The 27970-nt window shown below is 48.8% G+C and overlaps 1 protein-coding gene across 5 annotated transcripts in view; it reads right to left on the reverse strand.

Annotated features, from left to right (window-relative positions):
* The window catches only part of PLB1 (phospholipase B1), a 209730-nt gene that overhangs the window by 50338 nt on the left and 131422 nt on the right, over positions 1-27970 (reverse strand). For all 5 annotated transcript variants that reach the window (XM_057742730.1, XM_057742728.1, XM_057742727.1 and 2 more), the window contains 11 exons: positions 23590-23661; positions 22724-22798; positions 20629-20692; positions 12085-12143; positions 10037-10110; positions 8180-8223; positions 5039-5147; positions 3691-3742; positions 3267-3347; positions 1987-2052; positions 1534-1634 (listed from right to left, as the gene is read on the reverse strand). In XM_057742730.1, the coding sequence (XP_057598713.1) occupies positions 1534-1634; positions 1987-2052; positions 3267-3347; positions 3691-3742; positions 5039-5147; positions 8180-8223; positions 10037-10110; positions 12085-12143; positions 20629-20692; positions 22724-22798; positions 23590-23661 (797 nt within the window). The remainder of the gene's footprint in view (positions 1-1533; positions 1635-1986; positions 2053-3266; positions 3348-3690; positions 3743-5038; positions 5148-8179; positions 8224-10036; positions 10111-12084; positions 12144-20628; positions 20693-22723; positions 22799-23589; positions 23662-27970) is intronic.

Consider the following 27970-nt stretch of genomic DNA (forward strand, 5'->3'; position numbering starts at 1 on the left):
TCAAGTCTGCCTGGTCTGAACCAGAGCTTTTAATCCCTAGTTAGGCTGCTTCTGTCCAGTCCGTACCTCTGCCCTGACCAACCATGTTGCAAATCTGGGCTTTTGGTCCAGGGGGAAGGAGGTGATAATAGTGTGGATGGCTCAGTGTAGACAGTGCCACCAAGGAAAGCACAACCACTGAGACAGAACAACAGAGAGACGGAGAGTGCAGGGCACTGGGGAGGTGGCAGGACAAGGGGACCCTGAGTTTTCCTAACCCCACAGTCAGTGACTTGGCCATTCCAGGTGGGACAAATGTTTGTCCTGAAACCTCAGCTTTAATTGTCTAGAAACCCTGTAGTGATGGGCAGCCAGAGACTTTCGGGTGAGCTGCTCTGAAATGGAATGAATACGCTGAACCCCCCGTGTGGCCCAGTGACTGGAGAAAGTGGGAGCAGGGGATGAGTCAGAATCCGAGAATAGCATGCCTGACACCAGCTGCGCTAATAGGCATGTGACACCCTGCAGCCATCCTCCCGCTGCTCACAGCATCCTCAGGCCTTCCCCAGGGGACCTGTGCAGTCAAGGCCCCCGGGGCGCTTTGGCAGGGATCTACAGGGAACCGCCGAGATACCCCTTCATTCCCAAGAGCAGATCTGGCCCTGGTGAATTATTCATTCAGTCATTCCACACACAGCCACGGAGCCCCTACACTGTGCTGGCAGTGACTCAGACACAGAGTTCAGGGCTGTGAGGGGAGAATCACACGGGTCGTTACCACGTGATGCGCTCAAGGCTGTGGTGGAAGCCTGTACAGAGCTGGGGAGGGAAGAAGGGGGTGGGGGGCACAGCCACCGTGATCTGGGCTAATGGCCTGGAGGAGACCTTGCAGGAAGGAATGGTTCGTGCACGGGGGAGAAGGACATCTTATTCCTGAGGGTCACGTGTGACATTAGCGGGGGAGCCGCCTATGGCTCTGGAGGCTGGGGCTGACGGTGGCCCCTCAGGGCCAAGGATCTTGCTTTGAGGGGAAGACTGTGTCCTCTGGACCAGGCTGATTCTGACCTGACCACCCTCTTTCCTAGAAAGGGACACTAGCCCTACCTTTGTGACTGTCCAGCCTGGAGCACCCGTGCCGAACAGAGGCTCCTCCCGTCCTGGAGCTGGGCCTCTGGGGGTGGGCAGGGAGGCGGCGGACACACTTAGAAGGAGGCCCTAGCCGTGGCCAGGGAGAGGCCCACTCCATCTCTCATGCCCTAGCCGTGGCCAGGGAGCCTGGCCCACAGAGGCCCACTCCATCTCTCATGCTGTACTCTTCCCTCCCTGGAGGCCTGAGGGGTGTCCTGAGCTGTCTGGCAGTAGAAGGACATCAGGTTGCAAGTGCATATACTCCAGGGGTACAGGAAGCCTACCCTGGGGCATCCCCTCCAGGACAGACCATGGGGTCTCCGCACTCCTCGCACTCCTGCCCGTGGCGTTTCTAACTAACCAGAGTCACTCTCTGCTAAGGGTCCCCTGGCCCTGTCAGGAACAGGTGGAGGACTTCCCACTCACCGGAGGATCAGCCTCGGGCAGCTGACATTCTTCTCCTGGTACAGCTGCCTCAGGTTGATGATCTCCAGCACCTTCACCAGGTTCACGAACGCCCGAGGCACCTGAGCAAAGGCAAGGTCCGTCCCTAAGAGGATTGAGGCCAGGTAGCTCCAGCCTCTCACCCGGGGCTGGGGCCGGCACCTCCTGCTGGGTATCAGGTCTGTGGCCTTTCATCTGGCCCCATCCACAACCTTCATCCCTGCCTCCTCCCTCCCCTCTGCTCCCTGCCGACACATATGTGTTCAGGCTGCTGGGACCGGGACTGCCAGTGTGGTCGGTGCTGGTCTCCAAGAGAAGGGGGCCTGGCAGGGAGGTCTCGGCAGGAAGCCAGAGCCACCTCCAGGCTAAGACTGAGGTCCAAGGAGGAGGCCTGTGGCTGAGCTACCCAGAGGCTGTGTGGCCTGGCCTTTGTACCTCAGCGTGGAGGATGTCCAGAGCCTTGCCGATGTTGCCCGTGAAGTTCTCCGGGGAATAGTGGACCTGCAGGAGGAGGAAATGTCTCTCACCCCATTCATCACCCAATCTCTCTGTAGACCAGGACTACTTCCTCTCCTGGGTCCCCTCCTCCCTGTATTTCAGCCAGAATGGGCAACACCAAAACACAGGTTGACTTTTGGGGCCCCAGCCTCCAGCCCAACCCCACATTCCTCAGGCTTGTCAAAGCTGTGACCCTCAGGAAAACACTCTTTCTTGTGCATGGAGCTATGGACATCTCTGCCTCCACTTTGCATCAACTAGATGTAGGGCCTTAGCTACAGCACATCGCAGCGCTGGGCCCCTCCAAAATGGGGTGCTGGAGCAGGGGGCCTCTAAGGTCTCCTGTAGCTTGAACATTGTTTGGTCCTGGGGTCTGATCACTTCTGCTGGAGCCTCAAGTGCCTGGGAACCTACAGCTCAATCAAGTCACTGAAGGAGACAATGAGAGGGCAAGAGGGTCCTGGAAATGCCCTCCCCAAGCAGAAATACATTTTAATAGTGATTTCCCCTGATCTCAATACTTGTGGTTTTCAAACTTTTTAAAAAAGCAGTGAAACTCTTTCTCTAAATGAAATTTAGCCAAGAGCCCTGCTCTACCAAATGCATCAAAGCTTTACAGGAAGTAGGGGGGAGATCCATGGTCCCACCTCCCCCCGCCCCACCCTGGCAGCCAGCAGCCCCCAGGCCCCACTGTGGGCTCTTTGCTTTGCAGCTTGAAACCCCCAGACCCTGGTGACTTTGATGCCAGGAAAGCAGGCCTGGAGGGATCTAGGGGGCAGGGTTACCCCTCCGGGCAGGTGCTCCCAGGCCAGTTAAGACCCACCACTTTGCTCTGCTGGTCCCCGTTCTGCCTGACAAAGCTTCCCATGTTCATGGCCCAGTGGAAAAGTCTCCCGTTCTCTGTAAACCTCTGATGCCACCCCCTCCACCGCCTCAAACCCCATGCCAAATCCCACGGCAATTCTGACTGCAGAACTCTCTTCTGTGTGCAGCTCTAGAAACACATCAGGATGGTGAGTTGTCTGTATCTCTCTGCCCTGGTAGTGCGTTCCTTGCGGACAGAGCCTGTGTTTCAGTGTCTGCTTGGCCCCCAGGACATTGCCCAGACTGGAGCCATGCCTGACCACCAGCCAAGTCCCAACCCAGCTGCACTGCTCCAGTGACTTGGGGTGAAAATCCTTCCCGGAAGAGTCTTGATTGAGGGCCTAGAGACCTACTGGGTCATCGCAGACATCACAGAGGTCATTGCCTCCTATAAACAGGGTTATTATCTTCCAATCTTCCTGAAAATTTATACTCTGAAACGAATCGGAAACAAACAAGTAAATGCCTTGCCCCAGCATCAAGTCCAGGAAAATATCAGTACAAAGTGCTGAACACTGCAGGGATGGGTCCTCACACCACCGGAGGGTTTAGTGGGGATGTGAATAATTTCTGTTCTTTGGTTTGGGAGTCCTGAGGTCAGAGGTCACAGGTGCTAAATCACTTATTGATTTTTAAAAGGTGGCCTCTCTGGACTCCCATGTGGCCCTGCCTCCCCCCCAGAACTGACCCTTTCTGTCTCTATGATTCCTCCCGCCCACTCCCTGCTCTGGGCATCCTACTTCAACTGGTCGCAGGTGCCACTTCCCCTAGACTTACCGTGTCACTCTTCATCAGGTCCACCAGCCTCCTGGCCTGAACAGGTAAATCCCTGTGAGCACATGTAGGAAAAAGTCACGTGAGCAGTGTAGTAGGCTAGGTATCAGGTCACCTGGGTGGAGACTTTGGGTAAACACTTCACCTCTCTGAGCCTCAGTTTCCTCATCTATAGCTCTGAAGTCAGCGGGGCAGCTGCTCTTTGGACCAGAGTCTGGGGATGACTACTTGGCCCCTCTGAGCCTCAATATCATCATCAAGAAAACATGGGCATTGGATCCTCTGCTCTGTCCATCTCACAGTTACCATACAGGACACAAGAGGTAACACACGTGAAGGTTCTTTGTAAATTACATGCAGCTGGGTATGTAGGAGGGGTCGTTATGGGAGCTGGGATAAAGCCTGTAGGGCACAAAGATGACAGACCACGTGGTCAAGATAATGCCTCTGTTGAGGCCACTTCGTCTCTTTGTGCTACAGTTTCTTCATCTGTAATGACAGTAGCAATGATCTAGAATAATAACCCCTAACTTTCCCTGCAACACAGGACACGCCTGGACACAGAGATTACTCGCAGGAAAGAGCCCCAAGGCCTCAAGGGAGAGCAGGGAAGAAATCCAGGGCCATATGAATCACGCTCTGTTTTGGTTGCTTTTATGCTCTCAACTAAGGCTGCATTCTTGGACGCCTTCATGACCCACCGATGCTTTAGAACTGCCTCTCATACCACCAGCTGACGTATGCTTCGAAAGAAGCCAGATTATGGTAATATTTATGCAAGCCCCAAATTGTAAGCAGTAAATCAGTAGCCTTTCACCCTTCCCCCACCAAAAGGAAAACAAAGCCATAGAATTCGCTATAAAAACTTTCAGCTTTTGTATGATCTCTGCTTCGGATAACCTGTCAACTTTCCCTTGAATAAATAAGAGTTACCCTGGCGGCGGGGGGGGGGGGGGGGGGGATGTTCAGGATGGTGATGAGAGCTGGGATAATGATATCAGGGGATCTAGGAACCAGAACATAGGAATCCCTAGAACTACATGGTAAAGTAAGGTTTGTGATGATTCTGGAAGAAATATGGATGAGGCAAAGTAATTTGCTCAAAGCACATACCTGGCATCAGAATCAACTGTGGCTAGCTCCTGAGGGTGTGTTTGGGGGTGGGCTAGCAGGTTTCTGTGTCCCACAGCAAGGGACACCCCCAAGAGAGCCCATCCAGTCCAGTCTTGGACCCTCAGAGCCTTCCCCAGACCAAGCCCCAGCCTTCAGCCATACACCCTGGTCTAGGTCAAGCCCCCCACCAGGTTCACCGGAGACCTGTGTGGTGCACCCCCAAAGCTCCCCTGCTCACTCAGCTCGGGCTCCTGCCACAGCCTGGTTTAGGAAGGCCCCAGGACTGCTTTCTTTTCCGGTGCCAACAGAGAAACCCTTTAGGGAAGGGTTGAATTCCCGGAGGATGTCTGGAAATAGAAGGAAGAGATGTTCACACTCACTACCCCAAAGCGATCTTCGGATTCCTTTGATAAGTGCCAGGGGGTGCTGGGGAGAGCAAAGCCCGCACCCCACAGCCCTCACCCTTCCTGTGCACTCGGCACCAAAAGAAAATGTCCAGCAGGCTGATGCCAAACCGCGTGGGCAGCACACACAGATGCTCAGTGAATCAGTACTGAATAAATGTTAGCCTGGTTCAGGTGCTGCTCTCAGGCATTTTGCTTTTTTCTCTAAATATATAATTGCTTTATTGAGATATAATTCACATAACACAAAATTCACCAATTTAAAGTACAATTCAACAGGTTTTAGTCCATTCATACAGTTGTACAACACCCCTATAAACTTCAGAACATTTTCATCGCCCCCAAAAGAACCCCATATCCACTAGCAGTCACTCCCCGTCTGTTCCAGCCCCATGGCAATCACTAATCTACTTTCTATCTCTATAGGTTTGCTTATTCCAGACATTCATATAAATGGAACCATGTAATACAACATGTCCTTTGTGACAGGCTCCTTTCACTTAGCATGTTATCAATGTCAATGTTCATCTGTGTTGTAGCAGGTATCAGTACTTCATTCCTTTTTATTGGCAAATACTATTCCGTTGTATGGGTACAACTGTTCAAAGTATTCTCTCACAATCCTTTTTATTTCTATACTAATGTCTCCTCTTTCATTTCTGATTTTTAGGCTCTCTTCTCACAATTGACCTCTAACTGCTTACTGATTTTGTTCACTTTTTCAATCTCATACATTCTAATGCCTTTACCACGCTGAATCTATACTTTTTACTCTGCATCCCCCCCCCAAATTGGCTGAGAACTCCTGAGAGCAGGGTCTGTATACACCTCAGAGCCTCGCATGTGCTCAATAAATGTTTCTGGACTGAATTAAGAATAACTCAAGGTTCAGAAAGGCTAGGAGAACTGTTAAAAATCATACAGTTACTCTGAATAGAATCCTCGGCTAGAGCCCTCATCTCTAGGCTCCAACACAGGGTACTTTCCCCAGACCTACAATCTACTAGCATGTGGGAAAGGAACTGGCTAGGTCTCAGGACTTTCAGGCATCATGCCATCCAGCAGAGCACTCCCTTCAACCAAGCACTGCTACAGGCCTACACAGCACAGATGGACTGAACTCATTCCTTGCAGCTTTGGGGATATTGTACCAATGGATGGCAATTACTCTGATCTACTCAGTAGAAGGAAGAGCTATGAGATCACTAGAGCTATCTGAAGATGTCAGGGATTGTCCTGGACTCCCCTGTTACTGGAAGAATCCAGCACAGGCTAGCTAGATACTTATCAGGAATGTCACAGAAAGGCACTCCCATTGCACAGGGCAAGAACTTTCTGGTGCATGCAGTCACCTTTGCCAGGAACGTTCCATCCCCTTTCCTTATCTGATGAATTCCGGTTCTAAAAGCCACCTTTCAAAAGGCAGAGTTAAGAGCCTTCTTACTTCTTTTCTCCTAAGCTTAATTATACATGGCTACAATTATTGGTACACGTGTCTGTCTGTAGGGAGACATGTACCTAAAGAGACTTCAGTGACATCATCAGGGCAGGGATCTCTTTCTCGTGTTTCCCTAGCACCCAGCACTGGAGTATTTGCGGGATTAAATTGAACAGGGAGTTTTTGAACTGGAGTTCTCTTCTGATCCTACGTTCTCATGAGTTTTCTAACACACTGCCACGGGATGATTTCCCCACGCGCTATCCAGCCCTACAATCTGTCTTCACAACCCTGTAAGGAAGTCTGAACAAGCGATGTTCCACCGCTGGGCTAAGTGTGTCAGGGGCATCCACCTCAGGGGTGACATTGTCTCAATCTTTCATAAATCATTTTAGTGAAAGATCCTGAGTCAGACAATTTCCAATCATGTTATCACCACCATAGCGTGGGAATCAGAGAGCCCAGCAAGCTGTTGTGTATGCTGGCCCAGCTCGCAGCCCAGTCAATTACATTCACAAAAGCCACCCAAACCATCTCCTAGCGATAGCGGAGCTTACTCATAGCTCTTGTGTGTGGACCTAGAAATAAAGAAGACAGGCAGTACTTGTGCCACAGAACTGTACCTACTTAAATTCAACAAGATTTGCAAATAGCAGGAACAGATAACACACACGAAGTCCGATCAGTTCTGCCCACGTGGCGATGAAGCCGCCTCTATCATCAAGTGACTTAAAGCTCAAATAATTTCTTAGCTGCTAAAGATACATTACAGAGGGATAATTATAAGAAAGGTAAATGAGGATGGGACGGATTAAATTCCTCTCAGGCAAAATTGTTAGCCAGAAGATTTTAAGGGAAAATAATTCAATTGTAACATTTACTGCATGTGTACTTGAAGAACGAACTCTGTGTATGCACTAAGGAGAATAAAAAGTTGAATAAGACCACTCAGAGAATGTTGTCAGGCTTAAAAAAAAAAAAAAAATCATTCCGAACAGGTTGTTGATGAAATAATGTAAGGAAAATGTTGTGCCCCAAGTATGGCTGTGTTTGCATAGCCGGAACAAGGTAACTTCATCTCTCACTGCTGTAGGAGCAGCATCTCCTAAAGCAGCACACAGGGACTGAACGTCTTTGTATGCAGTAGGGCCTACTGCAGCCCAAGGACGCCCAGAAAGGCGCTCTGCTCAGGATGACGGGCAAAGCAGAGATGGGTGTCCTTTCCGTCCTCTTTCAATCATTTCTTAATAATAACTTGCACTGAGTTGGCCCGAGCATTCTTTCCCTCTTACTCGCTTCCTTCCTTGGACAAATACAATTTCTCTTTAAAAAAAAAAACAAACACTTCCTCCAAGGCTGTAATCGCTCTCAGAAGCAGATCAGGGCAACCGCCTCGGGGAAGCAGCGCCCCCTGCCGAACGCGGCTGTCTCCTGCCGCCCGGTCCCATGCCAAGCCCGCGGCCGCCGCCAGGGGGAGCTGCAGAAACGCGCGGGGCTGCGGAGAGCCGGCCCCGAGCCCCCGCGAGCGCGTACTCACTGGGCAGGGTGATGACGCTGCTGAGGTTCTGATCGCCGCCCACACTGCGTCGTCGTGGGGACAGAAAAGAAAACGAAGGTTAACACTGCCAGCCACGCTGAAACGCCTCAGACAACACCAAGACAGACCTTGTTCCTTCTGAGAAACACCCTCGGGGCTTGCGGCTGGCCCTTTCCGCGTTATTTCCGTAGAAAAACTGAAAAACCAGAATACAGCAACTCCTCTCTCCTAGCCCCTTAAACCGGAAGGTCCAAACAGAAACCCTGGTTTAAGCCATCGTGGCTGACTTCTTTGTCTTTTAACTTGGAGCTCTGACCTTGAGGCGGGGGAATTAAAGGGGCCCCTTCAGCCCCCTCTTCCAAAGGGGAAGCGGCCCTTCCTTGGCTGCAGAGCCCAGCCCAGCTCCGATTAGCCACTGCAGCTGTGATTATTAACTATTATTGAAAATGCAGTTAAAAAAAAAAATTGCCCTCGTGGTTCTCTTCCTGTTTGGCTTGGGGAAAACCGTTTTTTAAAGGGTATCTTCTAGGGGGTGAAGGGGAAACTGAGACGAAGCGAGAGAGTAGCACAGACATATATATACTACCAACTGTAAAATAGTGGGAAGTTGTTGTATAACAAAGGGAGTCCAACTCGAGGATGGAAGATGCCTTAGAGGACTGGGGCAGGGAGGGTGGGGGGGACTCGAGGGGGGGGAAGTCAAGGAAGGGAGGGAATACGGGGATATGTGTATAAAAACAGATGATTGAACCTGGTGTACCCCCAAAAAAAATAAAAAATAAAAAAAATATATATAAAGGGTATCTTCTAGAGAGCAACCCATCTTCCAAGCCACTTCTAAAATTCCAAGGAAATCAAAGCTGGAGGGGTTTCTGGGCATGAAAAGCAGCAGCATTCCAGAGCGGATTGGATTCCCTGCTTTTCCACATCTCTTCAGTCTCTGCTAAGTACGTCTGGGAACATGTCAAAGGTTCTCAAAATGTTTGGGGTTTAACTCTGTGTAGCATCAGCAGGGAGGATGCCAGAGATTCAACACTCAGGTTCAAGTTGGTGGTAGAGATGCTGCATTCCAGGCTGAGGAAACACCAAACCTGCCCTCTCACGCTTGGCACAAGCCGGGCTTTCAAAGCAGAGGTGAAGCAGGAGAGCTGCTCATTGCAGCCTGTGGTGGCCGGGATTTGGTGACAGGCAGAGCAGGAGCAAGCCTGCACAAAATATACATGATGGGGAATGCAGCAGATTAGGGGTCAGGAGTCATGTACTCTACTTTTTGCTCTTTTACCATCATCTGTGTGATGTTGGACAGGTTGTTTGCCCTCTCTGAGCCATGCTTCCTCATCTGTAAAATGAAGGCCCTTTAATAATGATCCCGGCTACCATTTATACCTACCTTTGTGCGAGGCACTGTGCTAGGCATTTAAATTCTAAGCCTCACGATAATGCTAAGGCAGTATTATTGTCTCTGTGTCAACGGTGAGGACACCAGCTCAGGGAGGTTGAATAACTTGCCCAAGGTCACACGGAGCAGGCAGCTGGGACTCAGCCACAACGCCAGTCCTGAGGGCTGCTGCCTCCTTCTGAGATGACTGCCCAGAGCTAGAAATGGAAGCCAAAGCTTTTCCAACCCAAACATTTGAGTCGTTTCTCCCCTAACTCTTCCTGATCAGGTCCGGGCTTGTTTTGGGGAACACAGCGGTTTGGAGAAGCTAATACCTTCCTTAAATTAAACCTAGAAACTTCTCATGGAAAAGCACTAGATGACTCATCCCTCTGCTAGAGAACTTGTCTTCTACGTGCTTAGGGGTCCTCCCTGCCCCGTGACGAGGCGTCTCCAGACCTTGCCACGCCCACACTCACCTCCAGGACAGACCTCGATACTGCGTCAAGACGTCCAGGACATTCCCAGGCTTGGACCCGGCCCCATTACCTGCCTGAGAGGGAATGACAAGGGGATGATTTCCCTGCCTGCTTGCCAGAGGGTTTGTGTTCTCTTCCTGGCCAGGCCGGAACGCCTGGCACTTTAGAATCTAGAGTCTTGACAGCACTACATCTTGATGTGCTTCCTGCCCCATCAGAAATGAGTGTAAGCTCCTGCTGGAGGTCCTGGGGCCCCCCAAGCTTGGCCTCACCCTAAGAAACCCTGTCCAGGCCCTAGGCTGGCAGAAGTGCTCTGAAAATTAGACTGCAGTGTACAGTTTTTCCAAAGGACACATTTCAGGGTCCCATTTTCCTCATTTTTTAAGAGTTATGAACTATTTCATAAAGGGAAGTATATTGTAATCCTTTGATATGAATAGAGCCCACATATATACACTTTGAAAAATTAAAAGGAAATGTTATGTACCTACCCCTCAGCTAAAGACAGAGAAGGGTCTTTTAAAACCACACCCTGACACACACTGCAGGTACATGTCCCTTGCCTAAAGCATGTTATTCCTAGCAGAGCCATTCCAAAGGTCATACCAAAGGCCTCCCAGGCAGACTGTAGGGGAAGGCTGGCCTCTAGGAGAGGTGCCCACCCCTCCTCCCTCCCGCCTCCAGGGTGCAATCCCTGCTCTGGTGCCCAATTCCTCTGTCATCTGTCAGGTATGTCGCATTCAAAGTACTGCCTCCCCAGGAAGTCCTGAACAGCTGTGCTGATTCTTTAGGTTTCTTTGTTTGTTTGTTTGTTTTGGCCTCATGTCTTGTGGGATCTTAGTTCCCAGACCAGGGATAGAACCTGGGCCACAGTGGTAAAAGCATCGAGTCCTAACTACTGGACCACCAGCGAATTCCCAGTTGTGTTGATTCTTGATGACTCTGTATCCTGAGAGCATCTCAAGGAGACCAGGGGGTGGGGGAGGCCATATCAGGCCACACCCAGCAGAAAGTGGCTGGGATGAGTGGTACTAAGGACCAGCCTGCCTGTCCTTGCCAGAAGGCTAGGAGCAGTAGGGCCTTTGGGGTGAAGAGTGACTGAGGGGTCATGGAGGAGACAGCTATGGGACAGGGACAGAATTCTGGCCTCAGAGTCAGGACCGGAGAGTTCCGTCCTCATCCAGCACTTAAAAGCTCTGTGGCCGTGGTACTCTCTTCACCTCATCCAGCTTCATCTTCTTTGTTGGTTTAAGCTTAAGGAGAGTCATACGTCACAGGATTTTGTTGAGGCTATTGAGTGAGATCATATCAATGTGAACAGGCCACAGACGTGAGAAGTGTAAGCTGGTATCTGGGGGAACATTCAGCTAGAGGCCCTTGATTCTACTGACCCAGAGAGCAGCAGCTTGACTCCTCTGTAATGACTTGCTATGGACCAGAAGTACAAGGGCCTCAGGGACCCCCCACCCCAGCTTTCTAAGAACCTGATTCCACTTTTTCTGCACAGCTCTTTGCGGGGCCTGGGAGGTCAGCATGGGGCAGGTACAGACAGGGGCTGTGTCGTCGTTAGGACCTCCGTCTCTTCCACTGACCCCAGTTTTCTCACCCCTCCTGCATGAGCACCTGTTCCTCTCCCATCACCCCACTGCCCTTGGAACCTTCCCTTTGCTTCCCTACATGGACAAAACAAAGCACCAGGTCTTTGAAGGGGCCCTACACTGTGGGCGGGAGACCTCGTCCAGTTCTGCCCCACCATGGACAGGCTGTGTTGCTTGGGCTGAGTTACTTTCATCTCAGGGGCTTCTTCTGGGGTCCCCCCCACTTCCTTCTCTCTCCTTCATTCCAGCATTAGGAGAAGAAGGATGAGATTAGAATGGAGGTGGGAAGACATGATGGGCAGGGAATGCTGGACTCAAGGATGGGCAGGAAGGTGGGGAGGGACGGAGGTCAGACTGGAGGTGGCAAAGCTTGAGAGCTAGGAGTGAGACTCTCCTAGTAACCAAGATCTCCTCCTCTCCTGCCCCTTCCTTCCACCGGCAGTAACTCACCGTGAGCGAGTCGCCCAGGGCGCCAATGACCTTGATGTCAGCCAGCTTCAGCCTGTGAACTGAAAGCAAAGATGAAGAGAGATGGGCTTCCTGTCTCCTCTGAAAACAAAGGAGAATCTTCTAGGAAAACTGAGCCAAAGTAGAGCAATTAATTCAGCTTGGACAAAGATATTAAAAGCCCACCCTTGTCCTAAAGCTCAGCAGTAGCAGCCACAGAGCCTGACTGCCAGTCTTCTCCTTGGGGCGCCTGAACGCAGGGCTCGGGAGCTGGAAGGTGGCCCTGCTTTCAGAGGGGGTGTCTGCTGGTGTTGGGTGAACCTGATGCCACAGGTGGGCAGTTACCCTCAGGGCATGAAACAGCCCCTGGCGACATGATCTGGGAATAAGGAGAGGATGGTGGCATAGGTGAAACCCATATTTCATCTATTCTAGGATCTGTTGACATTTAGGATAAAATATTATATCATCTTATTAGGAAAAAAATCAGCTCAGCTTTTCTGACGTGAAAAGGCAAATGCATTTATACCACTATTTTTTTAAAAATCAGGGTGAAATTCACATAACATAAAGCTAACCATTGTAAAGTCAACAATTCAGTGGCATTTAGTATGTTCTCATTGTTGTGCAACCATGACCTTGATCTTGTTCCAAAACATTTTCATCACCCCCAAAGGAGACCTGTACCCACTAAGCAGTCACTCTTCACTCCCGCCAGCCCGTGACAACCACTGTCTGCTTTCTGTCTGGGGATTTACCTATTCTGGATATTTCATGTAAATGGAATCATATAAAATGTGACCTGTGTGTCTGGCTTTCTCCACTTTGCATGATGTTTTCAAGGCTCACCCATGTTGTAGCAGGTGCCGGGACTTCATTCTTTCTTATAGTTAATATTCTATTGTGTGGATAGACCACGTTCGGTCTGTTCCTTCATCTGTTGATGGACATTTGGGTTGGTCCCATCTTTTGGCTATTGTGTATAGTGCTGCTAAGAACATCTGAATGTCTGGTCTGAATTATTTTGGGTATATACCAAGGAGTGGAACTTGGTGGGCCACAGGCGAATCCTATGTTTAACTTTCTGAGGAAACCCCATACTGTTTCCCACAGCCTGACTCTACGATTTCATCTCTTGAGTGGAGGCACGTGCTATGATGCGGCCAAGCAGCTGCTTACTCGTGTGACAAACATATCGGCCACCAAGCAGTGGCTGGGTGCTCTGGGGACGACGCAGTGCTCGGTAATGGAGAATGCCCTCTGGAAGCTCACAGGGTAAGTGGGGACTGAGGAACATCCGTAGTTATCATAGTGTATAGGCTGATGCACACGATGAGAGGTATAAAGTGCTAAGAGGTTCTGGAGCTGGAGGGGTGATTTACCCTCAGGGGTGTGTGTGTGTCAGGGGGGTAGGGTTCAGAGCAGGCTTCATGGAGAAGGTGGTGTTTGAACTCAGGATATGATGAGATAGGGATGAGGGAGAGAGAGTTAGGGTGATGGAGAGAAAAGCAGAAGCACAAACGTAGCATGGTAAATCTTATGACAGCCATAAAGACCAGATAGTTGTACAGTCTGACTTAAGTGAAGGGCATGTGAAGGAGGCTAACAAAAGATAACACTGAAACCATAAGCAAAACAAAAAAAACAACGGCAGAATGGGAGAAAATAATTGCAAATGATGCGTCTAACAAGGGCTTAATTTCCAAAATATACAAATAGCTCGTATAACTCAACAATAAAAAAACAACCCAATCAAAAAAAAAAATTGGCATAAGAGCTAAACAGACATTTCTCCAAAGAAGAAACACAAATGGCCAATAGGCACATGAAAAGATGCTCAATATTACTAATTATTAGAGAAATGCAAAATCAAAACAATAATGAAGTACCACCTGACACTGGTCAGAATGGTCATCATTAAAAATTCTACAAATAACAAATGCTGGAGAGGCATGTAGGGAACCCTCCTACATGGTTGGTGGGAATGTAAGTTGGTACAGACACTATGGAAAAGAGTATGGCGGTTCCTCAGAAAACTAAAAATAGAATTACCGTATATGATCCAGCAATGCTACTCCTGGGCATATGTCCAGACAAAACTCTAATTCAGAAAGATTCATGCACCCCCACGTTCATAGCAGCACTATTCACAATAGGCGAGATATTGAAACAATCTAAATGTTCACTGATAGGGACTTCCCTGGTGGCACAGTGGTTAAGAATCAGCCTGCCAATGCAGGGGCACAGGTGCAATCCCTGGTCCTGGAAGATCCCACATACTCCAGAGCAACTAAGCCTGTGCACCACAACTACTGAGCCTGCACTCTAGAGCCTGTAAGCCACAATTACTGAGTCCACATGCCAAAACTACTGAAGCCCAGGCACCTAGAGCCCGTGCTCTACAGGTGAAGCCACCACAATGAGAAGCCTGTGCACCACAACAAAAAAGTAGCCCCTGCTCGCCACAACTAGAGAAAGCCCGTGCACAGCAACGAAGACCCAATGCAGCCAATAAAAAATAAAATAAAATAAATTTAAAAAGAAAACAGACTTTATTTTAAAAAAATGTCCAATGATAGATGAATGGGTAAAAAAGATGTGGTACACATATGCAATGGAATACTACTCAGCCATAAAAAAGAATGAAATAATGCTATTTGCAGCAACATGGATACAACTAGAGATTATTATACTAAGTGAAATAAGAAAGAGAAAGACAAATACCATATATTATCACTTACATGTGGAATCTAAAATATGACACAAATGAACCTATTTATGAAACAGAAACAGACTCATGGACATAGAGAAGAGACTTGTGGGTGCCAAGGGGGAGGGGGTTGGTGGAGGGGTGGAGTGGGAGGTTGAGATTAGCAGATGCAAGGTATTATATATGGAATGGATAAAAAATAAGATCCTACTATACAGCACAGAGGACCATTTGATATCCTATTATAAATCAAAATGGAAAGGAATATTAAAAAAAGAATGTATATAAAATGGAATCGCTTTGCTGTACAGCAGAAATTAACACAACATTGTAAATCAACTATACTTCAATTAAAAAAATAACACTGGAAAGGTACATTAGGGCTACAGGCCTTTTATGCCCACCTTACAAGTTAGGAGCTTACATGAATATTACCATATATACACACATATATATGCACACATACACTTACATATATGTACTTACTTGTATACGTACACTTGTCCTATATCCATGTACCCCTTTGCCTTATACACTTATGGACATGAATCCAAGTGCATTTTGGGAACCACACTTAAATTCCTTATGCCATATGTGGCTCTGTCTCCTCAAATCACAAGCTTACCTCCTACTCCCCCTATACCTCCCACTCTGCCAGAGTATCTCCTCCCATAGTCACCCCAACTTTGACACAGCTCCATCTTTCCTCAGATGTGCCTTTCAGGGTCTCTAGCTGCCTGATGCTGCACTAACTTGTCAGTTAGCCCTCAGCCTTGGAAGAAGTCTAATATAGCATTTGTACCAGGGGGTGGCCCACTACTCCAACAGGGAAAGAAGCCCATCATTTCAGTGGGAAACTGCTTAAGATGGATAAACTGAAATCTGTCTGCCAGGAGACTCGACAGCCCTTCTTCACCAAGTCACTCTATAATGTGGGCAGTGAAACACAGAGAACAAGATGCTTTTGATACCACCGGACTACACATAACCTACTTCACCCATCAACCTTCAACTCATGGTGTATAATCACGCCTGCATGGGAAGCCGTGTTAACACTCAGTGAAAACAATGTTCAAGGAGATCTCCAGGTCTTGTCTGCTTCCATGGAGACATCTCGTCTACCTGACTTCCATGCTGTCTGCAGATGGGGATCTGTTGCTCCCACTGAGGATGTGCTCTCATTGGAAAAGTAAAAGTCCCAGCCTCTTCCCTATGACAGCATGCAAACCAACACTTGCATAGTTGTGAATGTGTGTATGCAAAATACAGAGATTAGTGGTCTTCAAATTTGAGCACGCATCAGAATCATCTGGAGAGCTTGTTAAAACACAGATGGTTGGTCCCCATCCTCAGAGTTTCTGATTTAGTGGGTCTGGGGTGGGCCCAAGGCTATGTGGTTAGAAGAACAATATCAAATCACAGAGCCAGCTGCACACATTAGCACACGTCCACGGGGCCGAGCCTGGGAACTTTCAAATGACCTTTTCTCAAAGAAATCAGGCTCTGGGTAAAAAAGGCAACAAAATGGAAAATAAGACCTCCTCCCCTCAACTCTACAGGGTTTATTTTAGCTCCTGATGGTGACAGTCAATCACCGTATTCTTGTTGCCATAATGTGTAATACAGTGAATTCTGTGGACGCTAACTAGTGTGCACAGGTTAGGGGAAATCTTTGGGGCTGGTAAAATGTGGAAGAGATGGATAGATTTGCTGAGAGCACATTACACTTTGCAAAAGGGGCATCTGAAACTGGCCATTGCTGTCTCCTAAATTTGTAGCAGGCAGAATGGAGACACACACATACACGTGCGCTCGTGTATGTATGTATGTGTATGTACGTGTAGATAGATTGATATGTATGTTGGGAGGGGTGGTTGCCTGTTGGTCATTCTGTAAGGAATGAACCAGGTCTAGATGGGAGGAGTCTGACTCATCTGGGATCTTATTCAAATACAGCCCAACACACATTTCATTGGTTTGATATACTGGAGACCTTGATTTGAGCTTTGCTAATATCATCATACATGATAAAGACAGAGCCTGGAACCACAGCAAAGCACTTTAGCAATTGCTCTCCTTGGGGAAAGAACTCTTTAGAGATAAGATTAAACTTGTGTGGGCTGATTAGCTAAATGTTATCTGGTACAAACTGTCCACCACCTTGAAAGTAGTTGATAAACACATCATTAACTCATCAAGATTTCTACAGAAGGGGCCTCTTATCAGAAGGCCATCCAAACTATGATGAAAGATCACGAATAGCCAGAAACTGGCTGACTAGAGTATAGAATGGGGACATTGCCCACTGGACATGAAAAGGAACAGCAGGAAAGACTTGATGCTTGGGAGTTCTGTCTTGTGTAGCCCAACAACTTAAACCACAGGAGGCCATAACCTGAAAAACCAACTTTCTCTTGATTGTCAGCTAGAGCTGCCCAACCCTTTTGCTCTCAGATTTTGGAGACATATAAGGATTTCTGCTTGTTAATGGTGGTAAACTGCTGGAAAAGGTTGGGCCTTGTTTCTGTCTTTGAAATGCCTCGGCATGAATTTATATGAAGAAGTATGTGCCTTGCACATCGTAGGAGCTCAAGAAATGTGTTCAATTGAATTAAAGGCTGAGAAAGAGGCTCTGTGTCAGAGACTTTACAGCTCTCAAAGCTTTAAATGATGGAAACTGCAGGGAAGGGAAATACCTTCATCCAAGTGTCTTGGGGTGAGTGAGTTCGAACTTGTTCAATAGGCTGGTCCCGCCGAGGGGACAGGCAGGCTGTTATTCCCTGTGGGGCATCACTACTTCCTAGTCACAGGCTAGGTTAGGTCACAAGACTCATGAGCAGGTGGTGACTACAGAAACAGTTTCAGGACGTGCACTGGACAGTACACCACTGGCTCACAATGAAGTGAAACCCCTAGTGGTCATCCAATGCTGTAACCTGGGCTGATTTCCACAACAGCACTTGAATCACTCATTTTAGCCAAATGGGTAAAATAAATGACATCAGGGACCTAGAAAGGAATCAATAGCTTAAAATAAATGCACTGTTCTAATTTACAGTATTGGGGACAGTGGCATAGAATTAGCTTTGTGAATCCTGTTTTCAAATACTATGAATTTTCCCCTCTGCTTGGAATTAGCAAAGACAGCCAGCTTCAATGGTTATCCAATGAGCCATGTCCTCTCTGGCTCCTTACTGCCACTCTTCTGTTTACAAAATGCTACTCCTTTCCTCACTGAGAAAACTTTAAGTGATCTACCAGGCCCAACATATCTGTCTTAGTTATCCCAACTATATTAGGGACAGGGCCGTGAAGTAATGTAAAGTGATGCAAGTACTTAAGAATTTATAAAGCCCACACGAGGCAGCATGCAGTAAATTGCACGTATGCACTGACCAGAAGGAGAACATGGAAGCATGCATGCATGCATTCATTTATTCATGCTACCAAATAGCAATTGGTAATAAAAGTTACTTACATCAGCTCTATATATCTCATCCCAAGCCTCATAGATCAGTAGAAAAGGTTCATCACCTGTGGGCTCTGGATAGAGTGAGTGTGAGGCACCAGGGCTGCCAGGGGCCGTGGCCTGTTGATGAAGGCAGCATCTTATTTTGAAATTGCCATTTTTCATTAGCTAGGTGTATCTGTGGATTGGTTTGAGACAGACACTAGAAAAGAAGGTTTTTTGAAAATAACTCTAAAGGTGAAACAGTTATTTTGTAAGATAGCCTTAGTGAAAAATTGTCTTAATGGAAGGCACTTTGGTCCAATTGGTTTTTAAGATCTTTTCTAACCCTGGGAATTTTTAATTTGCTGAAATAGAAATACACTATAAATAAGATGAGTTCAACAAGCGTTTATCAGGCTCCTACCATGTGCTGAGTCACTGCGGGTGTAAAGATAAGATGACCTGTTCTTATAAGTATGTATCAGATGCCTTCATCTCAATTAGAAATTGCAAACATGATCTTCAGAAGAGTGAACGACCTCACTGAAAATATGACAATTATCAAGGGTAATAATAACGTGGCCCTGTGCGAAGTCTTTTTTCTACCCTGACAGCCACAAATGTGATTAAAATGTCCAGTCATAGGTCAAACGCAGTAATGAAATGTTTTTCATTTCTGTCCAGTGAGCTGTGGCCCTTTTCCTCAATGACGCTTTTTGGGGGGACTCAGAGGTTCAGGCCCAGCGTTCGCCCGTGAGTGCTGCCACCCAGTTGGCCAGTGCGAATGTTTTGGTCCCAGGCCCACTTGCTTAGACCAAGGAAGCCTAAATCTATCCATCTGCTTCTCCAGACAGCTTCTGTCACCAGAGTATCTCAGATCTCAAGGTCTCAGAATTTCTTGTGTTTACATCTGCAAGTGCCAATAAACATGATAATCTTCAGGGTCAGGGAATAAAGAAGAAATTCACATTTTATTTGGCTTTCAGATGTTCAGAGATGCTGTAATGGATTGGTTGGTTATCGGTGTCATGATGGGAACGTAATCAAGACAGATTGCAGAATCTTTACAGACCATCCTTTCAGAATGATAAGATTAAAAGGGGAGGGATATCATTTCACTGTAAAGAGTATGGCTATTAAAACATTCAAATTCCCCTCTCCCTCCCTCTACACATACATGTATATGTATATACACACATACATACGTCTTTGAGTTTTTGCTATTGGAGGGCCTACCTATGAAGCTAATAATATGTTTCTGTTACTCGAGTTCTGCTAGTAAATGAACCAGTAGGAAAGGGTTGTCACTAAGTATGGGGGGAAAAGTCTAAAGACTAAGAGTGTGTGTGTGTGTAAGACTTTTATCACCTATTCCATTATTCTGCAACTTCGTCAAGAGCCAGCTATATACCGAAGTTTTGGTGAGAAGATTTTCAACGTACACGTCATTTGGCTTGATCTGAGTGTGTAGAGCTGAGACAGGCATAAAGGGCAGGCTGACACTTACTTGTTCTACTAACACTCGGCAAGAGGGGACAATCTGACTACAAAGATTTGCATGCTGTGACAACTCCAAACTTCATTTTCTATCCTGGAAGGCACACAGGAGGCATTCAACAATCATCTAATAGACAAGTGAACAAGTGAACAAATCAATGAACGCATGAGTCACCCTCCGGGAGCAAGCGTAAGAACCCATTGCACTGTTGCAGAAATGCTCCTGGGCTGAGGTTTGAGTCGTGTCGGCCACCTCACCACCTCCCGTGACCTCTTGTCGTCATGTGCACACATCACTCTCAGGCTGGCTCACCTGGAGGAAAAGGTTCAGCCCTTAGGCAGCCCCTCTTTGGGAAGGTCTCTGCCTAGAATGTTCCATGAGCCTCACGTCCATGGCCCAGCAACAGTCATTTTGGAAACACCGAGAAGCGGTGAAAACGGCACATTTCTAAGACGGCGTGCTTTTCTGGGCTGTGCAGTGTTTGGGTGCACCCTGCGTATGGCTCTGGCCTGGAGTGTGGACTGGTTATTTTTGCTTCCTGCTTAAAGGTAGTTTTGCTTTTCAGAGAACAAATTCAGGTCATCGAGGCTTCCCGGCAGGGACAATGACATCAGCTCACTCACCTGACACTGGGCCCTTTGCAGAGCATGGTCTGGTACACAGTTAATGCTCAATAAATGCTTTCTGATAATGTTATCATATTTTAGTTAAAGAATAATCAAACACAGGCATGAACTTACGAGTCTGCATACAGAGCTGTATGGCCTCTAAAAACCTCTCAGGTGTATCTCAGATTGTGTGGAAAGCCTCTGTCATCTTAAGGCTGCTCTTACTTTGATGGTTTAGACCGCAAATGAGTTTAAAAATCACATGACTCAAGCCAGTTACCTGAGGTGGGAATCGTTTCAGAGGGATCCTTGTCAGGACAAGTGATTTCCATCCTCTCTCTCACCTGAAATGAGACACAGGGAGAAATAAGAAGAAATGGATCTCACAATGTAAGAAACTGGGTGAGAGGTGGGCATCAATTTCGGAAGATCTCACTTAATACAGAAACCTGAGCATCTTGTAGGATTTCTCCCTCTCCTTTAACACTCACATCTGAGTGTCCACAGCACCCTTTCCAAATGCTCCCGAGCTGGACCCCTCTTCCCTGGCCCCTCAGCCTCAGCCTGAGTTCAGGCCATGCCCCTTCTTCCTGAAACACAGGCATGTGTTCAGGCATCGCTGCTGTAGGCCCGTGGGCTTCCTCCCCAGCCTCCTGAATCCATTCAGAGGACTCTTTCTCTCTCAGTATAAAAGTCACTCCCTTGCCCAGATTCTCAGTGAAAGCAGGAACTTCCATCCGTTTTGGTTACTGTATGTCCAGAGCCGAGAATACTGCACAGTAGATACTCAATATATACTTGTTGGTTGAATAAGCATATTTCTACCCTGTCCTAACATCAGCATAAAGTCCATCCTCCTCAGCATGGCCTGGAAGGCCCCCAGCATCCCAAACCATCCACCCAACTCTCTGTCCCTCCACGTCTTTGCCCAAACACCTGTCTCTGCTCTTTCCATTTCCCTCTCTCCATTTCCCTCTCTCCATTTCCCTCCCTCCCACCCACCTGGCTTGGCCTTTGTCATCCTCAGGCTGAGGTCATGGGTACTCTTGGGGAAGCCTTCTCAACTCTCTCCTGTCCGTCATTTGCTCTTCGGCTGTGTTCCCAAAATACCCCATGGAAACTTTACAGCACTTATTACATTGTGCTATTACTGCTGGTTGATTCCACTAGACTGAGTTCCTTGGGACAAGCAAAGTATTTGTATTTTTACCCCCTGTGCCTGGTCTCCATCCACTCACCCACCCGCCCATTTAGTTATTTAGCTACCAGTGACTAGGTACCTGCTCTGAGTCCCTGCCCTCCTAGTGGTACCCAGCCAGTATCCAGTAAGTGCATCCTGGAGATATGCATGGCTCCCTCTTCTGTAAAACTCACGGCATGCCAGGTACTGCTCTATGTGCTTTACACTTAATAACTTATTACAGCTTAGTCACTCCATGAGGTAGGACTATGACTATCACCAGTTCCCAGATTTGAAAAACTAAGGCACAGAGAAGTTAAGCACCTTTTCCACTGACACAAAGCCAGTAAGTAGACGAGTTTGGATTTGAACCCAGATCCAGCTCTCTCAACTCACGGTGCCATGTTGCTTCCCAGATGTATCCTTACTCCTGTGCTATGAGTTAGAAAGCATGGGACAGGCTGATAAATCAAGTCTTTTATGGTGTCTCTCTCGGGCTTTGTGGTGCAGGCCCAGGCCATCAGCTTTGCCTTCACCACGGGGAGTCAATTGCACCCTCTTTTACCCATTAGGGAGGCAGGGGTGGTGCTAGGACTGAATTCGTCTCAGCTCATATTGGCCCGCAGTCCTCTGAGAAGGAGGACCGCCGCCCAGTGTTTCCTGGGTCCTCAGAGGAGTGCAGAGTGCCCTATCTAATCTTGGCAGGAAGTATCAGAAAGACTCATGAGATAAGCCATAAGCAAGACGTGAATGTGAGGTGGCCCCCCAGAGGTGTGGCCGACAGCTGAGACCTTGGGTCTCCACGCTGACTGCTTTCCGACGTCACCCCATTTCTCTGCCTTTTCTTGACTTCTTCTTCAGATGAAGGGCTCAGATGAGTTTAAAAGGACTTGTCAGAGACTCAGGGAGGGCCTGAAGATGCTCGTCTCACATCAGCATAGACGGGGAGCAGGCAGTGCCGGGCCCCCAGCCCACCCCGTGAAGCCACGGAGTGCCGGTTGCCGAGGCTGTTTTAAAGACAGAGCTGGAGGGCAGCCCTGCTTCAAGCACCAAGGGGACAGCCACACGTGCTCCTTCACCCTTCTAGCCTGCCCAGATCCAGAACATAAAGAAACCCTCAGAAGCTTCCAAAGATTCCGTGAGTTACCACCCCTGTTCATTGGCACGTTTATCAATCCCAGAAAACCTCTCATACCTCAAACTTCGCATGAGGTCTTAGCAACCTGGGCAGATAGTTGCTGTTCACGTAGGTGAACAGATAGGGATTCTCCTGCAGAGAAAGATGATGCATTGTAACCACGATCCAGAAATCCATATCCTTTAATCATCAGGTTTGATCACCCAGCAATGCCTTTGGCCAATTTGAAACATTCATACCATCCTTTAAATGATGAGAAAACCATTCTCTGGCTTTTCATCTCTGTACTGCCCATTAGTTTCCTGAAGGAGCTCATCAACGCTTTGAAATCTACCGTTTGCAACAGTCAGCATCTCTCGCTCTCTACCTGAGATTCATGCCACCAGGCAAAGTAGGTATATTTAAATGAAAAGAGAACTTAATAGTAAGTTTCCTGACAGCCAAGGCAAAAAGGAAAATAGGATGAATTATATAGTTCTTACAGCCCAGTAACAAAAAACTTACCAATTCATCAACAAAGGACAAAAATTTGACTAGCATTAAGAGGTAAAAGGAATTCTACTCATTTACATTCAGTTGGTTTTTTCATCCATTTATTCAGCAACACAAATTCTATACCTACGATACACTAGGCACATATTTAAGACACCCATCCTGGCATTTGGGGTCAGGTGAGCTGTGGCTTTGTTCCTACAAAGCATGAAGGGGCCTCAGTTCTGTTAAAACAGCTCTCCTGGCCCACAGGTGTAAACCTTAGGTGTGCCCAGGCCCAGAAGAACAGACCTGAGACTCTAGTGGGGCTAGGCTCTCAGCCAGGTAAGACCCACTTCACAGCAAAGCCCACTTCTTTGTGATGCCACCTTTCTCCTCAACTCAGCAGGAGATTCCCACCCCCTACCCCGCCCCTTCCAGTCCTTGCCTACCTGAGAAGGACATTTTACCAGCCTCTTCTCTTTTGCACTGAATGGCTCATCTTTCTGTCCTGCTGGCTCCATCTAGAAAAGAAGGTGATGTTTGGAACAGAAAAGTCTGACACAGGTGGCAGCATCCTAGGGTACCACTGAGAAAGGCTCATTAGCCCAGTGTTTCTCACGGTGTGACCCTGGGTGGGCAGCATCACCATCGCCTGGGAACACATTAGAAATGCAAATTCCCAGCCCCCAGCTCCGAGGTGGGGCCCAGCTCCCTGTGTTTTATCAAGCCCTCCAGAGATTCTGATGCACGCTCAAGCGGAGGCCCACTGTGGGAGGGGAACCACTGATTTCCAGCCCATTTCTCCTGTTACAGGTGAAACTGAACAGCAGAGACGTTGAGCTGACACAAGGACATGGGTGTCCAGATCCAACCAAATCATTCTCACCAGGTCACCAGCTTCCTGATCATCCAGGAGCCAGTTATTCTGCTTGATTTCAAGTCCCCCTCCTTGCTGCCCTGCTGCTGGCCGGGCCCTGATCAAATTTCCCTCCGAGAGGAGAGTAGGAACCGGAAAGGGCAAATACATGGCTCTCGTGCAAACCAGCAGGGAATGAATGAAACCCTCTGTCACCTGGCCATCCCCATGTCTTTACCTGGGACACAGAGGTACGGTGACACGGGACACAGCACGGCCCCACGCTAACAACTACTGTGTCTAGTGACTCAGGAATAGTGATAGTGGTATCAGCGCTGATAGAGGCAGCTACTTAAATGATAACTGAAGCCTATCTAACAACATAGACAAGACGTGTACGGTGTACCCACAGGAAAGCAGCAGAGGATTGGCTCAGTTAAAAGCATTGAAGGCAACATCAGGAAACGAAGACAGTTGGAGAATTCAATGGAGCAGGGATGTTAAGCTCCTTCTGTTACTTTTAAATGTGCATTATACACTTGTAAACACTTAAAAGAAAGACGCAGCGGCTTTAAGAGATCACAGATTTCCTCTTGCATGCATTGTCTCCTACTGTTTGGGAACCTCATGCTTGCTGCCAGCCTGGCTGCCCCCAGGAGCTGGCCCTCCACTCCTCTCCCCTCCCAAGGACCCTGACGCGGGACACAGAGGCAGGAGCCTACGAGATGGAGCCCCCCTGTCTGGCTCAGTCACAGGCTCTGCCATCTTCCACGAGCTTTTTAGATTCCTCAGCAATATCTTATCCCAGCATCTGTACCCAGCAAACAAGAAGCAGGGAAAGAACTTTACCCTTCTCGGGACTGGCTCTTCACCCAAATGGACAGAGTAAGATAAGAGGGTGTAATTAACCTTTTGGAAAAGGAGTGGCAACCTTTCACCCAGGGGCTGAAGGAGGAACTGGGCTCCCCATCTCCTTTCAGTTTTAATCTGATGGTGGACACTCCTAAGTATGGGAGTCCCACCCAGAACGTTCACGGCTGCTCTGAAAGGGAGTGTTCAGTGGGCCTCGGTGGGTGGCCCAATGTCAAACTGGCTTGACATCTCTTCTCCAATCTTTCAAGAATTTAATCAATAACAGAATCTGGAAAGAAATGTTGAGAAAACCACTTTGTGATAATTTTAGTCGAATGGATATAGCAAAGCCTAATTTTTTAAGGACTCCAAAAGAAAATTCATAGGTTTTCCCAGTAAACTCATTTGCATTAAGAATCTTGTCCTAGGGACCTACCTGGTGGCGCAGCAGTCAAGAATCCACCTGCCAATGCAGGGGACACGGGTTTGATCCCTGGTCTGGGAAGATCCCACATGCCGCGGAGCAGCTAAGCTGTGAGCAACAACTACTACTGAGCCCGTGCACTGCAACTACTGAAGCCCATGCACCTAGAGCTGGTGCTCCACAGCAAGAGAAGCCACTGCAGTGAGAAGCCTCTGCTCACCGCCACTAGAGAAAGCACGTGAGCAGTGACAAAGACCCAATGCAGCCGAAAAATTAAAAAAAAATACAGGACCTTGTCCTAAATGTCTCTTTGTCAGTCACCTACCTCCTTCCTGCTGCCATGAATCTCCTTTACACCCACCCTGACCCTCGAACCTCAGGATGGAAGATGACGCAGCTACGTCAATGACCCCTCGCGGGTCCCCCCATCCGCCACCCTGCACTGCACACGCGCACACACCCCAGGGACGCTGGTGCTGGTCTTGTGCTCTGGCTCCTCTTTTTAGCCCTGTAATTGCTCGCGTCTCCTGTGCACAGCTTTCCTGCCTCCGAGATGATCTGGAGTGTGGGAGGGGTGGGGGGGATGACCTGAGACATGCTCTCGAGATTCCCACGGGACCATGAGCCATTCCCGCGTGGTGCCCCCCTGCCCTGCAGCTCCGGCACTAGCGCAGGGCTTGGCATGAGGCTGGGGTCTGTGACCGCTGGCTCTGGTAACCGAGTGCCCACAGGTGGGTCTCGTCAACACTACTGTTGCAGAAGAGGTATCAGAAGTTATCGAGGAGGCAGGAATGGCCCAGGAAATGAATTACGTCCCAAACACAAAATCCTCCTCCACTTTGTGCCAAGAGCTCTGCTTCCGTGTGGGTGGCTCGTTCAGCTGGGACGGTGCCAGGTGTGTTTCCGAAGCAGGGCTGCTCGCGATGGCTGCAGGCGGGTGTGTGGGGTTTTCCTTCACCAGCCCTCAGAGCTTACACGCACCTCGGGGCTTGGTCAGGGGAGCAGACACTGTGTGGCCCTGCATGGTCATCCCCACCGCTGTGTCCTGGGGCAAGGCCGAGGGGAGAAGAGGTAGGACCTGGGCCCCTGTGGTCACAGCGATTCTGCTGGCCCCTCTCTGCTCCCCATGCAAGAGAGCGACCCTCACTCGGGACTCTTTGTGTCTGTGAATGTGGGCGTGATGGACGTAGCTGGCTTTTACCTCTGTGGTCTTGGAGGCCAGGAGCCTCCCCATATCCCTGGGAGGACACAGGAGGGAACCCAAGCATGGACTGCTCCTGTATTTTCTAAGGCCTTCTTGGGCTAATAGAGAAAATGGGGCCCAGAAAGACCATGTGACTCATCTCAAGAAACAACCAGAAGCACAGCTGGACTCAGAGCCCAGGTTTCCTGGCTCCTTACCCAGTGCCCTTTCCCCCTAACCTGTGACCTTCGTAATTTCTCATAAATTAACGCGGGCCTGCAGCAGCTGTCCCTGTGCTCTGGCAGCTATGCTCACCCCGGAAGCCATGGGATGGTTTGGTATTTTGCCCGAGAGGATGCCTAGGGACACATCTCCCTCCTCACTGGCTCGGCTTCGGGGACCTCGAGGTCTCTCACTGGGAAATGACTGCTGGTTGGTTGGGCAGGCCACTGCCCACCTAGAAAAGCCACCTCCTCCTCGAAGCCCGTGTCACCTACTGGGTCTCAGTCCTTTGGCCTTGCATGTGAGACCTTCTGTTCCCCTCTGGGCACCTCCCATCCTCACCCTTGAGTGGGTCTCAGGATGCTGTGCGTGCCGCACGCCTGTCTGATTGCACAGGGTGCTTCATTCATTCTTGGGGCCTCCTCATCCCGTTTCCTCTCTCGTCACACCAGCCTCCCACTGCCCCTTGCTGGCACGTTTTATTCTGTTCACACAGGTCCTCTTGCCTGGGAATGCCAGCCCCAGGCTCCTCTGACATATTCCCCACCCCCACCCCCCAAAGCCAATTCCAAACCCACCCTCGTGGGGCTGTCCTGGCCTCTTGCTCATATCGCTTTTGGGTGCCCTGTCCAGCACGCGACCTTGTTCCTGCTGTGCCCTTCCAGCTATTCCCTAAGCTCGGGAAAGGCAGAGGCCTTTTGGGGTGTCTCTTGTGTCTTCCTCTGACCCAGCACAGGGCAGGCACCCTCTAGGCGCTCTTGTGTTGCCTGGGAGAGAGGTGACGGAGGAGAAGAGAGGTTTGGCTGAGCTGGAAGAATCAGCCCCCCCCTCCACCCCACCCCATCCCCCCGAGAGAGAGGGTGGAGGGAGGGCAGCCCGTGCAGGACCGGTCACATTCCTTTCCTGGCCCTTCCCAGGAGATCAGCAGCAAAGTAGTTTTCTGGGTGACTATTTCACCCAAGCCTCAGGCCCAGTAACAAGGGTCCTTGTTCAAAGAAATCAAATGCCTTCTCCAAAGGCTAGTGTGACTCCATCCATCCAGGCTTCCTGGGCCAACCCCTGCCCTCCTGGTGTTACTGGCTACCGCACGCCCGACTACAAAGGCTCATAGGACTCAGCACAGCACCTCAGGTGAGGAGATGGAGAGAGATTTTTCTAATTCAAGGAGGAAGAAAACCAAGTTTCTGTCACTGGAATTCTAAAAATAGGGCAGCTTGGATGGGAAAAAAAAAAAAGACAAGATCAGGTTTCTGTCTGGTGCCCTGAAGAGGTTCAAAGTTTTGATGGAACATT

This window comes from Hippopotamus amphibius, chromosome 7 (genome assembly GCF_030028045.1).
Source record: "Hippopotamus amphibius kiboko isolate mHipAmp2 chromosome 7, mHipAmp2.hap2, whole genome shotgun sequence".
Classification (NCBI taxonomy): Eukaryota; Metazoa; Chordata; class Mammalia; order Artiodactyla; family Hippopotamidae; genus Hippopotamus; species Hippopotamus amphibius.